The sequence below is a fragment of the Rutilus rutilus genome (assembly GCF_951802725.1).
Source record: "Rutilus rutilus genome assembly, chromosome: 16".
Lineage (NCBI taxonomy): Eukaryota > Metazoa > Chordata > Actinopteri > Cypriniformes > Leuciscidae > Rutilus > Rutilus rutilus.
The window spans coordinates 36465250-36483230 of NC_140224.1; the positions used below are offsets into that span (position 1 = coordinate 36465250).

At 36.0% G+C, this 17981-nt stretch overlaps 1 protein-coding gene across 2 annotated transcripts in view; it reads right to left on the reverse strand.

Moving 5' to 3' along the window:
- The window catches only part of adamts14 (ADAM metallopeptidase with thrombospondin type 1 motif, 14), a 78771-nt gene that overhangs the window by 6096 nt on the left and 54694 nt on the right, over positions 1–17981 (reverse strand). For both annotated transcript variants that reach the window (XM_084434643.1, XM_084434642.1), the window contains exons 7-19: positions 16972–17077; positions 14100–14243; positions 12918–13050; positions 12437–12550; positions 11145–11293; positions 10308–10480; positions 8309–8442; positions 7311–7434; positions 5870–5950; positions 4710–4873; positions 1852–2017; positions 811–943; positions 501–708 (exon numbers count right to left, since the gene is read on the reverse strand). In XM_084434643.1, coding sequence (XP_084290769.1) covers positions 501–708; positions 811–943; positions 1852–2017; positions 4710–4873; positions 5870–5950; positions 7311–7434; positions 8309–8442; positions 10308–10480; positions 11145–11293; positions 12437–12550; positions 12918–13050; positions 14100–14243; positions 16972–17077 — 1829 coding nt within the window. The remainder of the gene's footprint in view (positions 1–500; positions 709–810; positions 944–1851; positions 2018–4709; positions 4874–5869; positions 5951–7310; positions 7435–8308; positions 8443–10307; positions 10481–11144; positions 11294–12436; positions 12551–12917; positions 13051–14099; positions 14244–16971; positions 17078–17981) is intronic.

The window sequence follows — 17981 nt, forward strand, 5'->3', positions numbered from 1 at the left end:
ACTAGTCACATGACATTGACACATTTTTAACAAGGCAAAATGTCGCCCTTTGGCTTTTGGCTTGCTTAGTTGGAGACATTTCATTTAATATTCATCAATATTATTGATCTGCCTGCATTGACACCATTATACAAGAACTGAACTGAGCCGGACGATGACATCACACTTTTCTCCAGAGTGCCTATATATATAAATAAATTAATTAAATTAATAAAGTTTTTACAACAAAAATGAACCATCACTTAAGCTGGACTATGATGCTATTTTCTTCTTTGTTGCATTATTTTCCTGTTATCTCTGTAAAGCTGCTTTGAAACACTCTGTACTGTAAAAAGCGCTGTATAAATAAAGGTGACTTGACTTGACAATCTAATTTTTTCGTTTAAAAGTTGAATTTCTTGCCCAAAGTTTATAACAACACTTTTAGAGCTTCCAGAAATAAGAAAAAAGATGCGGCCCCAACTGTGTCCGGTGGGATTGTCGTGTTCGTAAGCCCTCACCTGTGCCCAGGCCCCGGTCCTCCACTGAGACGGGCAGGCGCTGGTGTTACAGGCTCTCCGGCTCTCGGGGCGCTCCTCGCTGCAGTATTTGGTGTGTACGGGTCTGTGTGTGCCGTTCAGGAGCGGCTGCATGCACTGGACCACACGAGACTGATATCCCAGCTTCCCACAGGACTTACTGCACGGGCCCCACTCCTCCAGCACCCACCTGCACACACACACACACACACACACACACACCTCAGGCACGTTTCACTCGCGTCTCGGATGATTCTGCGTGCGGGTCGGGACTCGGGACTCGGGGACTCACGTCGGCTGGCTGCAGCTGTTGGTGTTGCAGCGTTTACGGATGGGTTTGGGTTTTTTACTGATGTCGCAGAAGTTCCTGTGAACCAAACGCCCGTCGCTCTTCCTCCGACAGCCGTACTTCGTGAACTGGACCCCTGAGGAACACACATGGGTCGCATTAGCATGTTTTTTGGCGGAAAAAGTCTCTTCTGCTGCACTAAAGCTGCATTTATTTCATCAAAAAAATAGTAAAATAGTGAAATATTATTATAATGTAAAACAGCTGTTTTCTATGGAAGCTTGTTTCCACCACAGAATAAAAAATAAAAGAGGTATTTGCGACTTTTTATCTCACAATTCTGACTTTTTTTCTCACAACTGGGAGTTATGAAGTCAGAATTGTGAGATATAAACATGCAATTCTGAGGAAAAAAGTCAGTATTTTCTTCCTTTTTATATCTCACAATTCTGACTTTATAACACACAATTGCGACTTTATATCATGCAATTCTGACTTTATGACTCCCAATTGTGTGTTATAAAGTCAGAATTGCAAGATATAAACATGCAATTCTGAGATAAAAAGTCAGAAATGCAAGATGTAAATTCACAATTGTGAGAAAGAAAATCACAATTATCTTTTAAAATGTTTTATTCTTTTTAATTATTCCAAACTTGTGTCAACTTTTATTCATATAGCATCATTAAAACAACACATGTTGACCAATGTACTTTACATCATCTCAGTAAAAACAAAACATAAACATAAGGCTAAAAGGTTTTGAAATTTTCAGTGCACGTGTGTGTGAGTGCAAGCTGTTGAAGCTCCGCCCCCTGTGCCGGGAGCAGCAGCTCATTTGCATTTAAAGGGACAGACACAAAAACGGTGTGTTTTTGCTCACCCTCAAAAAGTGACAATTTTAACATGCTATATAAAAATATCTGTGGGGTATTTTGAGCTGAAACTTCACACACACACTCTGGGGACATCAGAGACTTATTTTACATCTTGTGAAAAGGGCATTATACCACCCCTTTAATCACTGCACAGTCTCTCGCTCACCTCCACCGCAGGGTTTTGAGCACTGAGACCAGCTCTTCAGCGCCCACTCGTACGTGTCCAGCTCGGCCAGAAGCACGTTGTTGTTGGTGATCACCGGTAGCAGATCTTCATGAATGATGTACTTGTAGCTCAGACTGATCTTGGTGTCCTCGGCCTGCGGGACGATCTGCTCAGAGCGACAAACTCAACTCAACACCGTCACATCAACTCAGTCCACCAGGGGGTGTTTCCCGTACACTGATGTAACTCGCTGCACTGAATTGATCCTCCATATGAGGATCAATTCAATGACGTAAGTCCAAAACCACTGGAATTTGAGGATTGCTAGATGGATGCTAGATGTTTTGCTATAAATTGCAGACATGAATCTGAGGAATATTTCTCATTTTTCTCAGTTAATTTGCTTTATTTCCAGATTCAATCATAGACTCGTTCTTACACTAGAGCTCGTTCACACACGCGCACTCTTCAGAAACTACGCTTTAAATCTCTTGACAAACTAAAAGACGTAAATGACGTTTGTATGTATTCTAAATAAAAGATATAGATTGTACTGAATGTCAGCATATTTTGCTCAAGATTAGGATTTATTGAGTCCGCATGTGATGCAAACGAGAAACTCTTCTTCTAAACACAGCTCGAGATCTGTCTCTGCGATGCTGTTTGCGAATGTTCGTTGGAACCAGTGTTGGGTGTAACTAATTACTAAGTATATAGTATTTATTTGAAAGAGTTAAAACAGTTTCATGTCCACCCCTGTATTATTCAGCTGGTTGAGGTTGATATGGGATTTAGAAAGAAATTAGTAATAAGTAGGGTTAATTAAATACTTTTTAGAGAGAGTAATTAGTACAGTAATCTAATTACACTGTTGATGAGGTAAATTAATTATGGTGACGCTGCCACATACATATTATTTTTCCACTCAATTATGTCGTAATAACGAGATGTTATGCCATTAAAACGACATATTTTCTCGTAATAACGAGATCTTGTGTCATTTTAACGACATCTTTTCTTGTAATAACGAGATGTTATGCCATTAAAACGACATATTTTCTCATAATAACGAGATCTTGTGTCGTTATAACAAAATATTTTCTCATAATAACGAGATTGTGTCATTTTACCGACATCTTTTCTCGTAATAACGAGATGTTATGCCATTAAAACGACATATTTTCTCGTAATAACGAGATCTTGTGTCGTTATAACAACATCTTTTCTCGTAATAACGAGATGTTACGCCATTAAAACGACTTATTTTCTCGTAAAAACGAGATCTTTTGTCGTTATAACATCTTTTCTCGTAATAACGCGATGTTATGTGGTTAAAACGACATATTTTCTCATAATAACGAGATCTTGTGTCGTTATAACATCTTTTCTCGTAATAACGAGATGTTATGTGGTTAAAATGACATATTTTTCAAGTAATAACGAGATGTTATGTGGTTAAAACGACCTATTTTCTCGTAATAACGAGATCTTGTGTCGTTTTAACAACATCTTTTCTCGTAATAACGAGATGTTATGTCATTAAAACGACATATTTTTCTCGTAATAACGAGATGTTATGCCGTTAAAACGACATATTTTCTCGTAATAACGAGATCTTGTGTCGTTATAACATCTTTTCTCGTAATAACGCGATGTTATGTGGTTAAAACGACATATTTTCTCATATTAACGAGATCTTGTATCGTTATAACATCTTTTCTCGTAATAACGAGATGTTATGTGGTTAAAATGACATATTTTTTTTGTAATAACGAGATGTTATGTGGTTAAAACAACCTATTTTCTTGAAATAACGAGATCTTGTGTTGTTTTAACAACATCTTTTCTCGTAATAACGAGATGTTATGCCATTAAAACGACATTTTCTCGTAATAACGAGATCTTGTGTCGTTATAACATCTTTTCTCGTAATAACGCGATGTTATGTGGTTAAAATGACATATTTTTCTTGTAATAACGAGATGTTATGTGGTTAAAACGACATATTTTCTCATAATAACGAGATCTTGTGTCGTTATAACATCTTTTCTCGTAATAACGAGATGTTATGTGGTTAAAATGACATATTTTTCTTGTAATAACGAGATGTTATGTGGTTAAAACAACCTATTTTCTCGAAATAACGAGATCTTGTGTTGTTTTAACAACATCTTTTCTCGTAATAACGAGATGTTATGCCATTAAAACGACATTTTTTCGTAATAACGCGATGTTATGTGGTTAAAACGACATATTTTCTCATAATAACGAGATCTTGTGTCGTTATAACATCTTTTCTCGTAATAACGAGATGTTATGTGGTTAAAATGACATATTTTTCTTGTAATAACGAGATGTTATGTGGTTAAAATGACATTTTTCTTGTAATAACGAGATGTTATGTGGTTAAAATGACATATTTTTCTTGTAATAACGAGATGTTATGTGGTTAAAATGACATATTTTCTCGAAATAACGAGATCTTGTGTCGTTTTAACAACATCTTTTCTCGTAATAACGAGATGTTATGTCATTAAAACGACATATTTTTCTCGTAATAACGAGAGGTTATGTCGTTAAAACGACAAATTTTCTAGGCCTTATAAGGACATGCGTAGTCATGTACAAAATATACATAACATTTCGTTATTACAACATAATTGAGTGGAAAAATAATATGTATGTGGCAGCAATGCATCACCGTAATTAATACCTAGTAATTAATGACTTTTTTCGAGTAACTTACCCAACACTGGTTGGAGCGATGGTTTCGGGAAACTCTGCTGATAACGACGGGACTTGCGACTGTGCTTTTGGGAAACACCCCTGATTAGAAGCGCTACGCCTCAGTCTCTTACCAGAACCACGATGGGTTCGTTCAGCGGCCCGACGGTCTTCAGCGACTCTTTCCCGCTCGACAGAGAGTATTCCCACTCCAGCCCGTTCTCGATGAAGGTCTTGGACTCGGCTTCTTCTCCTTTGGCGTTTAGGATGAAACTGCCTGTGACCTGATTTTTAACGGCTGAGGAAGACAAGCGTGGACAGAAGAGAAAGGAAGATTATGGACTCAAATCATTTTCACTCTGTTTGAAAGGAGAAGACAGACTGAAGATAACTGATAGTGTGCAGTGTATACTAGTTTAGTGACAAAAACTAAACTGAACGATGCTACATTAAAACATATTTTTAACTTATACTTTACATGTTTATTTCAATTTTGTGTAAAATATCTTAGTATACTATTACAGTTTTTATTAATATCTTGAATTGATTTTTATTTTTATAATTTCAGTTTTTTTTCTTTTTTTCTTTTTTTACACTTATTTTAAGTTTAGGTAATTTTATGTATTTCATTTTTATTAGTGTTTTTAAATATTTTATTTAGTTTAAATTTTATTTTATTTCAGTTTTACTAACTCTATTGAATTGACTTCAATTTCTAATTTATTTAGTTTAAGTTTTATTATAATAGTTATACTTTATTTTTTATTTATTTCAGTTGTATTTCAATTCATAAAAAAATGTTTTTAATATTTTTTTATAAACTCATTTTATTCCAGTTATTTGCCAAAAAAACATTTACATTTTTTATTTAGTTTAAGTTTTTCATGTAATTTTTATTTCAGCTAATGAAAATGTTTTAATAGTTTTAGTTAAGAACCACACCATAAATAGTAGAATGCTAGTATGCTATTCTGACCATCAACCCATGTGCAACTTGTTTGATTGCAGTACAATAAAACTCTTTCTACTTCACATTAAAACACTTCATATTTTCTCTCAGATTCTCAACATGAGCTCAGGGTCGTAAAAAAAAAGAAAAATACAGACAGACAGAGAGAAAGAAAACAAAACCTTGAGAAAAACTGCTGAGGCTAAGCTGTCAGGGAATCTAAAATGGCACAAAGCATGATGGGAAGGCAGTAATTGGTCTCAATAGGATGCATGACTAGCCCTGGGTTTGTGCCACAGGAGAAAAGCATTGATTTCCACTGAAATATCACAGGCACAAACTCACCAATTACGTGAGGCGACGTCTCATTCTCCTCGATCACAATGTGCCGAGCGCCAGCAGGAATATCAAACATCTTCAGCAAGCCTAAAGATCAGGACACAACACAACAGATCAACCTCACGGAGAAAGAAAAACTCCAGCTCATTACATTTAGCATAAAGCAAATTAAGAATATTTTAGCAGATATTTTCATAATCATTTCAAATTATCATCACCATGATGCAAAAAAAAAAAAAGATTTAGGAGTGAAATATGAGTTAGACTTGCTTTCATGAGATTCATCCAGATATGAAAATATTGGTAAAACTTTACATTAAGGTTTCATTGGTTAACATTAGTTACTAGCAATGAAAAGCACGTCTAAAGCATCTTAGTTAATGTGCATTTCAATATTTTATGAATACATTATTGAAATCAAAAGTTGTATCTGTTAATATTTAATGTACCTGAGCTGACATGAACTAACAATGAGCAGTATTTTTATTAAATAACGTTAACAAAGATTAATAAATACTGTAGGGCTCTATGATTTCCGCGATGTGGAAAACGTGGAAGGAAATTCAGTCATAAAAATGTAATTGTCTGTATGATGCAGAATGTCATAAATAAATCAAAAGCAAGTCAGTAGACTTAAATCAAATCGAGATATGGTCTAATGTCTGTGAATATTAAGCCACAAAAAGATAATTTAAGTCCGGTTTAACTTGAAGAAATTGTGACAGAAATATATTACTTTTGTACAGTGAAATGTAAGTCTTAATGTAGTCGAAGTAATAATAATACAAATTATTAAAACTTTATTTTATAAGGAATAATCACACAATTTTTCTTCCATGTTTTCATTTCAACAGTAGACCTCTGTTGTGCAGCACTTAGTTTGCCAAAAATTAAAGGGTTTCATTTTCATTTGATTAAAAGATAAATTAAAATACACAGAATTTCCTAAATGTTTTCATTTCACGAACAATTCATAGGGCCATATTCTTGTAAAACATTTTTTTTGTTTGTTGATAAATTAACTTGTTTTTATGAATTCAATTAATTAGACATGCTTTTGTGTAATAAACATGTAATTAAACCATTAAAATGGAAATGAAGGAATTTAAGGAAAAAAATTAAATGTATTTCATAGGGCCCTAAAATTGTTTGTAAATTGCTGTTAAATTGCTCAAGTTTTATAATTGCAAATAATTAGACTTGCTTTTGGATTAATAACATTTAATTTAACCATTAAAACGGAGTCCAGATTTTTTTTTTAACAAAAAAACAAGAAAAAATTTAAATGGGAAAACTGGAATTAGGAAAAAAATAAAACAGAATTTGGGAAGAAATTAAATGTATTTCATATGGCCCTAATATTGTCTCAAATGACCTGCTCATAAATAGTTGATGTTAGTATCTTATCGTAAACTGTGCTCGTCTGTGTGAGTTTGTAGCCTTGTACCTGTCTTCTTCGGGGTTTTGGTGAGTGTGAGTTTGACGGTGCGACAGTGTGAGTTATCTCCCTCACACACTCCACATTTATCCTCCTGTTTGTACGATCCCACTTCCTTATCGCAGCCGACATTCTGTGAGAGAGAGAGAGAGAGAGAGAGAGAGAGAGAGAGAGAGAGAGAGAGGACACATCGTTCATATCCCATCATTCCCACCATCACATGGGTGACAATATTATGGAAGCTTGTTTCCGCCACAGAATAAAAAATAAAAAAGGTAATTGCGACTTTTTATCTCAGAATTGCATGATATCAAAGTCTCAATTGTGAGAAAAGTCAGTCTTTTATTCCTTAGAATTGGACTTCATAATGTGCAATTGCGATTTTTTATCTCAAAATTCTAAGAAAAGATGTCAGAATAGCGAGATATAAACTTGCATTTGCGTGAAAAAATGTCAGAATATGGTAATATAATCATTATTAATCACATATAATATAATAATTATTCACAATTTTGACTTTATATCTCGCAATTCTGAGATAAAAAGTCACAATTATCTTTTAAAATGTTTTATTCTGTGGCGGAAACAGGCTTCCTATAATATAGACATAATAGAATTTGATAAACAACAAACAGGGATGCACACAAAAGCTCTTATTTTAAACAATAATCATAAATGTGTCTTGAGCATCAAATCATCATATTAGAGTGATTTCTGAAGGATCATGTGACACTGAAGACTGGAGTAATGATGCTGAACATTCAGCTTTGATCACAGGAATAAATTACACTGTATATTCACATAGAAAATAGTTATTTTGAGTTGTAAAAATATTTCACAATATATATGAATTTGATGTATTTTTAGTGTTCATAAGAGACTAACAAAAACGTACCTATCCCAAACTTTTATTTACTGCATGCATTTATATATCATACAGCATTATTGATCGCTATTGTGTGTGTGTGTGTGTGTGTGTGTGTGTTTGTGTATGATATGATCCTCACCAGACACTCTCCTCGAGCGCAGACGCTGAACGGGTCGGAGTAACTGCAGCGTGTCCCATCATGCATCACCTGGTTCATGAAGACGACTTCACCCGTCTCTTTAGAGCGACAGCTCAACTCACACTTATGAGCCTCTGAAACACACACACACAGCCATGACACATCCACATCCCCCATGTTTTGTGGTCACAAATATCAAAAGACTGGTCTCTTTATAGACTTGCATCACAGTGTCCAGATGAGCTCAAAGCTGCAGACATGAACACAAAGACATGAGATTCTTCAAAGGGTCTCTGTCTCTGTAAATAAAAGTGTCTGGTGAATGACCACCTGCTTACACACTCATGAAATGCAGATGAGAGATGTACAAAAGAGAGAAGAGCGTCTCAAGGTGAAACGTGACTCACATCGGCTCACAGATATCATATGCTGAAGTGATGTACCAGTAAATGTGGATGTTTAGAGTGTTTTTCTCTTCAAGTCTTCCTCACAGTCTCTTTATGTTCTCGATCCTGTTTCTGGCAGGAACGCTGTGTTCCCGTGTCCCACTCATTTCTGCGGTCACTTCAGCTGTTTTAGGGTCACGGCGAGTCCTGAGCTCTTTTTCTTAATACACGAACCGGCCAACAAAAGTGGAGGAAAAAGTCCCAGGTATTTAAAAAAGGAGTATTTTTATTTTATTACTTACCGTTTTTATCATACCGTTCAAAAGTTTGTAAGATTTTAAATGCTTTTCTGATGTCTCTTCTGCACACCACAGCTGCAATTCTATCTCTATTTAAATCTATTTAAAACAGCTGTTTTCTGTGTGAATATATAGTTAAAGTGTAATTTATTCCTGTGATTAAATCTGAATGATCCTTCAGAAATCATTCTAATATGCTGATATGGTTCATATTTTTGTGGAAACTGTGACAAATTTGATTTTTCAGGATTATTTGATGACTAGAAATTTCAAAAGAACAGCATTTATTTGAAAATCTTTTGTAACATTATAAATGTCTTTACAGTCACTTTTGATCAATTTAATGCATCCTCACTGAATAAAAGTATAATAATTTTTTTTTTTTTATGTATGTATTTTATGGTGTAGTGTATTTTATAATATTCTGTTCAAATATACAGACAGCTATATAAATAAAAATAAAATGGTTCAAAACCAAGAAACACATTTTATGTTTTTATACTGTGTGGTGTCACAATTATGTTTAGTTAGTTTTGTTTTCATGGACTTTTAGTTTGTATTCATCTGTTGCCTGTGTCCTTTGTTCAGTTTCCCGACACTCATCAGTTTCCATGGACACTTATTAATTATCACAGCTGTTTGTCACTGTCTCATTATCACTGTGTATTTAAGTTCCTCTGTGTGCTCACTTCAGTTGTCTGGTATTGTTGGTGTACTGCTTGCTACGTGCTACAGGCTACGTGCTACAGGCTATGTGCTACAGGCTACAGGCTACGTGCTACAGGCTACGTGCTACAGGCTACGTGCTACAGGCTACGTGCTACAGGCTATGTGCTACAGGCTACAGGCTACAGGCTACGTGCTACAGGCTACGTGCTACAGGCTACGTGCTACAGGCTCTTTGGTCTACTTTGAATTTAAATAAAAGGACTTATATTTGATCTTCTCTGCCTTTCGTCTTCTTTATCAGACCGACAACATTACATATGGTTAGAATGTTTTATTTTATTTTACAAATGTTCCAGAACACGGTTTCCTAAACTGGGGTTTGTTTGATGAAAAGCGAATAATTAATTAAAATGTAAATCAAAATGGAACTCTTAACTAAAGTTAATATTTTATCTTTTTTCCTGCACATGCAAATGTGTTTAAGGATCAAAATATTAATTTAAACGATGAAATTGTTTCTAAGAATTATTTGGAATAATTTAATTATTTCAAGAAAATATTCTATGTCAAAAGGGTTCAGCTGACAAAGTGTTTAAGAACTGATTCCAGGATGCAGATGTTAATATGTAGAAGTGTGTCTCTCACCATCAGGGTGTTCGTACGGCAGCCATGTGTGTTTGAGGTTATTGTGGTATTTGTTGCTGCGCTGGACACACTGCTGCGCTCTGAAGTCCTCGTACGGGCCGGGACAGTCCTCGCTGTTACACACCTGATAATCGAAGGTTGAGCCGGGGCAATCTCGACCTCCATACGCAGGACTGTGGAGACAGAGACCGGAGTCAGGAGAGATGCGTCAGATCCTCAGAGGTGTAGCCAAGTTTACATTACAGATTTGCGCATAACTTTTGCGATATTTTCTAAATGTCGATAAAAAACTACGCCGTTTCCATTAATCAATGTTATGCGACTAAAAGGTAATTTCTTCCTCTCGTGATAAGTCATATATATAGAAACGGATGTTGGTACTATCACAACCACTCAGTTTTATTTTAGAAGGAGACATAGTCGTGTTATCCAAGCATTAATAACAAGGAAAGCTTGTGCTTGTGAGCGGCTGCGTATGTTTCTGTGTGTTTCTCCCTCAGATCTGCTTCAAGCTCTTGATCGTGGCATTTCTTAGTGGTTTACAATCCAATATTTCCATAATTCTGTTGTCTTTTATGAGTTTAATAAAGAGTTTCTGTCCAAACATACCGCGTCATCTACGTCAGGTGACCTGTATATGCGCAAAAACTGTTTCCATTGCAAGTTATGCGAAATATTCCTTTTTTGAACTGCCTCATGCGAGCGTAAAAACTTTTTTACGATATATGAGAGTTTTGCAGAATTGACGTGTTTCTATTGGCCGAATTTTCAATTTGCGCAGTTTGAAGGGTAATGGAAACGCGGCTACTGGCTCACGGCTGGGTTTGTGAAACGCACACAGGGTTGTTGCACTGACGGTTACGGGAACGAACTCCTCCTCCACAGGTTCGGGAACACGAGCCGAACTTTCCCCAGGAGCTCCAGCCTCCGTCGTGACCGTAGGGCTGATGGGACGACCTCCAGATGCAGTGGCCTTTAAAACACCACTGCAACACACACATTCACTAGCATCACTAACACACACCTTTACCAGACGCCAACATTGTGTCCTAAACCAGGAGCACGAAAGCTCCTGCATCATGCCTGCTTTTTATTCTAATTCTATATATGAAGTGACACTTGGAATATACGACACGCGTCACAAAGTATCATTCTGTGATACTTTTGTGTCTTTTTTAAAAAGCTCGATGCTGGTCGCTGTTCACTGCTATTATATGGACGAGCGCAAAAGGGCAAAAGGCATTAGTACAATACCAGGGTGGGTAAATGATGACTTCATTTTTGTTTCTAAATCTGTCCCTTTAACAGATTTAAATATTGGTCAATATTGTTTTATTAACAGATTAAATATTGGTTAATATTGTTTAATTAAGAGATTTAAATATTGGTCAATATTGTTTTATTGACAGATTAAATATTGTTCAATATTGTTCTATTAAGAGATTAAATATGGGTCGATATTGTTTTTCTAAGAGATTTAAATATTGGTCAATATTATTTTATTAACAGAATAAATATTGGTTAATATTGTTCTATTAAGAGATTAAATATGGGTCGATATTGTTTTTCTAAGAGATTTAAATATTGGTCAATATTTTATTAACAGAAAAAATTATTGGTTAATATTGTTTTATTAAGAGATTAAATATGGGTCAATATTGTTTTTCTAAGAGATTTAAATATTGGTCAATATTGTTCTATTAAGAGATTAAATATTGTTTAATTAAGAGATTTAAATATTGGTTAATATTATTTTAATAAGAGATAAAATATTGGTCAATTTTGTTTTATCAACAGATTAAATATCAGACAGCCTTGTTCTGTATTAAAAATGTACTAATGAAAACATGATGATTGTGTGATGCTCGGGCTCACGCTCGCCTGAGAGTTCAAAAGCGTTTAAGGGATTATGATAACGATCAGTTTTGTTCTAAGCGTGAGTGAACAAGTCCAGAAAGCATCAGTGAAGATATGATCAGTAGTTTGAAGTAAAAAATAGGCGCTTGTCAAAGACAAGTTAATGCAGGTTGAACATCTAAAGCAAGGTCAGTTTGTTCTTCAGCCAGCTGAATATGTAATCATATTATAATGCTGTGTGAGAAATGTGATATTGAAGCGTTCGGTCTGACCTTTCCCGGCGCACACTCGGTCCCGTCGACCGGCGGACCCTTCTTAGTCTTACAGAAGTACTGGTTATCAGGATGACTGCACCACAACTGCTTACACGGGTCATACGTGCGGAACTGGAGGACGAGAAAGACACATGTACATTTAGTCATTTAGCAGACGCCTTCGTCCAAAGCGACTTACAAATGAGGACTAAAGCAAGCGAGTCACTGTGAAGAGGCACAAACACAAGAAGTGCTCAAAACACACAGTTCAGGCATTGCTTAGAGTAGCATGAGCCAGACAAGGGAGGATTGAAGGAAAAGGAAATACATTATTATTATTTATTTTTTAAGAGGTAAAGTGGAAGAGATTTTTTGTATGTCAATTTATTTATTTTTTTGCATGTCAATTTTCAGAGTTGAGTTTTTCACATATTTCATCACAATGCAATAACGTGCAGGAGCACAATAAACAAATCAAGCCTCTCGAACAGATACTCACGGCGGTGCACATCTTATAACCCACACCGAAATCGAAGCGGCACTGCTCATCCATGGAGTAGTTTATCCCGGGAAGCTCCGTGAGTTTGGGCCATTTCAGCTCGAACGGATCATCCAGAAGACAGTCGTACGAGCTGAAAGACATACAGCAGGTTTGTGGACGCTTTTATCAATGCTTTGCTCAAAAATGCTGATCAACTTTATCAAAACATACAAATCCTGCCCGATTCACTCTCATCCCGTATTACTTTCTTCTGTTGGACGTAAACCATACGCTGCAGGATGTGTTAATGAGACTGTTGAGCTCCAAAAAATGACAAAAGAGCATCATAAAAGCATCACATATGAGGAGTGCAATGTATTCTGCTCCAGTCATGTGATGCTTTGAGACTGATATGACTTTTATGATCATATATGGTGCATTTTTGTCTTCAGAGTCAAAAAGAGCTCTCTGGGAATATGTAAAATGTCTTCTTTGGTGTTTTTGTGCCATTTTGTGCTGATGATTAATTGTCATAAATAATTGCAACTAACAATTTAATTCTATTATGTTCATGTCACTTACACTATAAGTCTAAAGCATGATTTTTTTTAATAATATATATATATATATATATATATATATATATATATATATTATATTTTAATTTTAATATTTATATAATTCATTATATAAAATACAATATAATACATTCTTTCAAAAGGAGGAAAAGTAGACACGATATTGTGCATTTGATGGCATTTTTAAGTGCTTAAATTTCCTTTAAATGGAAGTTTAAATTAAAAATTAAAAATTTTAACTGCACAATTATTGCTGTTATTTCAAATAATTGTGATTAGATCTAATAACCCCGATCAGACGATTAATCAATAATCGTGACAGGGCTACGAGTCAGAGAGTCATATGGGTTTAAACGAACAGAACTGAAAACTAAGGCCTTATATACACACACACACACACACATATGGGATCTAGTCAACATAACATAAAACAGGTGTGTAACTTAATTAGCAACCAATGCAACTAACAGTGACTGAGAACACATGCAAACCCAAACTAAAACCCAATGAAACCAAACATATTCATCACATTTCTTTCCGTCTGGAGAGATTAAGTCTGTATGCAATTACATCTGCATCATCTCCAGAACCCCGACTGCAGAAACGAGGATGAGACTCTTACTGTATGTATCGGTTGAGCTCCTGTTTGCTGCAGCGGGACCAGTGGTATCTGTGGAACGCGGCCTGGACCAGCGGAGCCATGATGCTGCCCATACTGGTCTCGTCTGAGCACCGGTTCCCCTGGCCGTCGTGCTCCATTCCCAGCCTGGAACATTCAGCACAACCATCACAACACTGTTCAGTCTGATCAAGCAGAATCTCAAGCAGAAGATTCGTTCAAATGAATCGACTCAGTGACTCTTTCCTGTTCGGAACAGGATCTGTGAAATCTTCACACTACTGAAATGCTGCTGTTCATTACTGTTTATTTAGTATAAATGTACAGTATGTGAATGTGATCAAATCAAATGTTGTCAGATAAATTACACTAGTTTGGCGTCGGTAAGAATGATTAATGCTCTGCATTGATTTGATCAAAAATACAGTAAAAAATGTGAAATATTATTGCAATTTAAAATATCTGTTTTCTATGTGAATATACAGTAAAGTGTAATTTATTCCTGTGATCAAAGCTGAATGTTCAGCATCATCACTCCAGTCTTCAGTGTCACATGATCCTTCAGAAATCACTCTGATATGATGATTTGATGCTCGAGAAACATTTATGATTATTATCAATGTTGAAAACACTTCATATTTTTGTGGAAACCGTGACACATTTTGTTTTTCAGGATTCTTTGATGAATAGAAAGTTCAAAAGAACAGCGTTTATTTGAAATTATAATCTTTTATAACATTAAAAAAGAATGTCTTTACAGATCAATTGAATGCATCCCTGCTGATTAAAGTATTAATTGTTTAATAAGGTATCTTAATGACCCAAACTTTTGAATGGTAGTGTATATATATTCTAATAGTTACTCTCTTAAATCGCTTCAAAGATCAAAATGGTCTTACTTTCTTAATTTATGTTCATTTATGTTCCATTTTTTTAATAACCTTTCAACCTTTCAAAGTCATTTGATGCCAACAATCCCATAAGTCATATGGAGACACTTTTCACCATCCAGTGGCTTCATCATGAATAAAACACACCCCACCTGAATAAATCTAAAACGTCTCGACCTCAGTATCGTGATTCAATCAGACACGTGTCCGACTGTGGAAGTAAAAGGCTTGGCAAACAGTGTTTCTGTTGGCTTGATAAAGTGCGGTGTTAAAGCAGAGAACATGCAGCTATTTCAGCATGTGGAGTCACGAGCGAGAGACAGGCCGTTCTGTCTGGATTCTGCCGGCATCATCAGTTATGATGTGAAGCGAGAGCGTTCGGCAGGTCATGTGACCTCCGTCAGTGTTTATAGAGACACAACAAACATTACATCTACAGTGTTCAGTGATGATTCATCGTGAGAAAACCGATGATTCACGTCTATTTTCCAACCGCACTGCAAAAGCTGATTTTATTACTCAGGATTTTTGTCTTGTTTTGCAGGACATATCAGGCATTTACTGGACATGAACCAGTCTTGTTTTCTGAAAAATTTATCAAAATGAAATGAGTTTGTGCTTTAAACAAGAACAAATATCTGTCAGTGGGGTCAGAACAATAACCTTGGTTTCCCTTTGAATTGTTTTTTTTTTTTTTTCCAATCTTTAATGCATAAACTACCCTCATTCTTGATGGTTGCTTCCATTAAACTAGACTGGCTCTCTTAAATAATTTTGCTTCTCAAGTAAATGCATTTTGATTTAAGAATGTTTAGATATTTATTCTGGAAAACAAGACAAAAATGAGATAGAAAAGCATCATTTTTTGCAGTTACACAGGATCTGAAATCTTCTTGCAAAGACCTGAAAAGATCTCGCAAAGCATCAAGTCTTCATCATGTCCTACAGGAGGCGCTATTGAGCAGCCCTGACGTTCATACGCATGAGCTGTAATCATGATGTGCATCCAAATCATTTCTTCACGCTGAGCTGTTTTAATTTCTCATGCACATTAGACACATAATAGATGCTTTATGTATTTATCATTCTCATGCATGCTTCATAAACCGGCTGAATGAGCAGCTTCTTCCTTAGCCGCGCTTCATTGCCATGTTTCATAAACTGCAGACAAAATGCATGCAAACTAATTAGTGCAGGCAACATTTTACGATTACAACAATGATTGTCGAACGACAGGCCTCCAACTCACAGATTCTCCAGCTAATCACAGCACAGTTCATCTCGTAACATGAGCAGTGTAAAACAGACAGCAATTACTGGAAATACATTTATATTCCTGTTGTCCAAAAGTGACGTCCAGCCAAGAGAAACAGACATCTTCAGCCAATATTGCGTAGTTATGCTTATTTGTGATAATAATGCAATGAAACATGCCAGATTGTGCAAACATTTTTGTCCAGGCTGTCATTCAAAGAAATCATGAACACCAGAGAGAACCAACGGAATATTAATAACTGATTATGCAGAAGTCAATGTTCGCTTCTTGTTTTTGTAAAATAAATAAAACCTGTTTTTACGTTTGCCTTTTTTTTTTTGCCAAATAATTTTGTAAGATAAATACTGTAACCAGTAGTGTTTTGTTCTTCCCTCATATTTAAAATATTTGTTAAGTATAGGCTTGGTTTCACAGACAGGGCTTAGATTAATCCAGGATTCCACCTTAAGTTCAGTTAGGAAGATTTAAGAAGCTTTTATAAACGTGCCGTAGAGAAAAAACACATTACTGGTGTGAATCTGGAGACAGAAACAATGACACTTTCAGTTAGAACTGCTCAAACATGCATGTTAGTCCGGGACTAGATTAAGCCTCGTCTGTGAAACCAGGGAATCGATCATTTCCCTCATAATGGAAGTTGTGGCTGATCCCTCCGGACATCACGTTTGTCCACTGCTGGATATATTGGTTGAGTCGAGTGTAAACTCACACGTGTCCGGTTTCGTGCGCCACCACGAACGCCGAGGAGAATCCGTCTTCGTGGTTCAGCGTGCAGCTTCGCAGCGGGTGACACATGCCCGTAACCGGGGCGTAACCTGGGACACACATCAAAGAGAAACCGGGATCAACTGGAATGCGGGACATTCAAGAACTCAGATCAGTTTCAATAGGAACGTCAAAGATTCCTTGTGTTCAAAGAGCCGCTGTGGGTCACAGTCACATCAGACACACACGTTCCTGCCTTCGTCTAAGAGCACTTCTGAACCGAATTACTCAAGAAAGAAACATCCTCTCTGTTATTCTCGCTCTGAGTCGTCGCATTAGGCATCGTGTTTGAAAGTTCCTTCAAAGTTCACTTCTTTTGCACTCAGAAACAAGGCGATCCCAGAATGCACTGAGACAGAAAGTTGAGCAATGTTGATTGTAATTACACACAGAAAAGTGTTATTTGATCAGAAATACTGTCTTTTATTTATTTAAATCAGCTGTTTTCTATGTGAATATCCAGTAAAGTGTAATTTATTCCTGTGATGAATGTTCAGCATCATTACTCCAGTCTTCAGTGTCACGTGATCCTTCACAAATCACTCTAATATGATGATTTGATGCTCGAGAAACATTTATGATTGTTGAAAACACTTCATGTTTTTATGGAAACCGTCGGACATTCATAACTCAACTGACAATTTTGTATTCTTTCTCATTTTCACGCATTTCAGGCACATAAGAGATGCTTTATCTATCTGATCGTCCTCATGCTTCATAAACCGGCTGAATGAGTTCTTCTTCCTAGCAGCGCTTTATCACTGTCCTTCATAAAGAGCGAGTCAAAATGCATGCAAACTAATTTGCAACATGGATAATTTACAATTATGGCCAATACAAATGTGCTTGTTGAGTGACATGCAATGCATTTGAAACAGAATCTTTTGTAAGATTATAAACGTCTTCACTGTCACTTTTGGTCAACTGAATGCTGAATAAAAGTATGAATTTCTT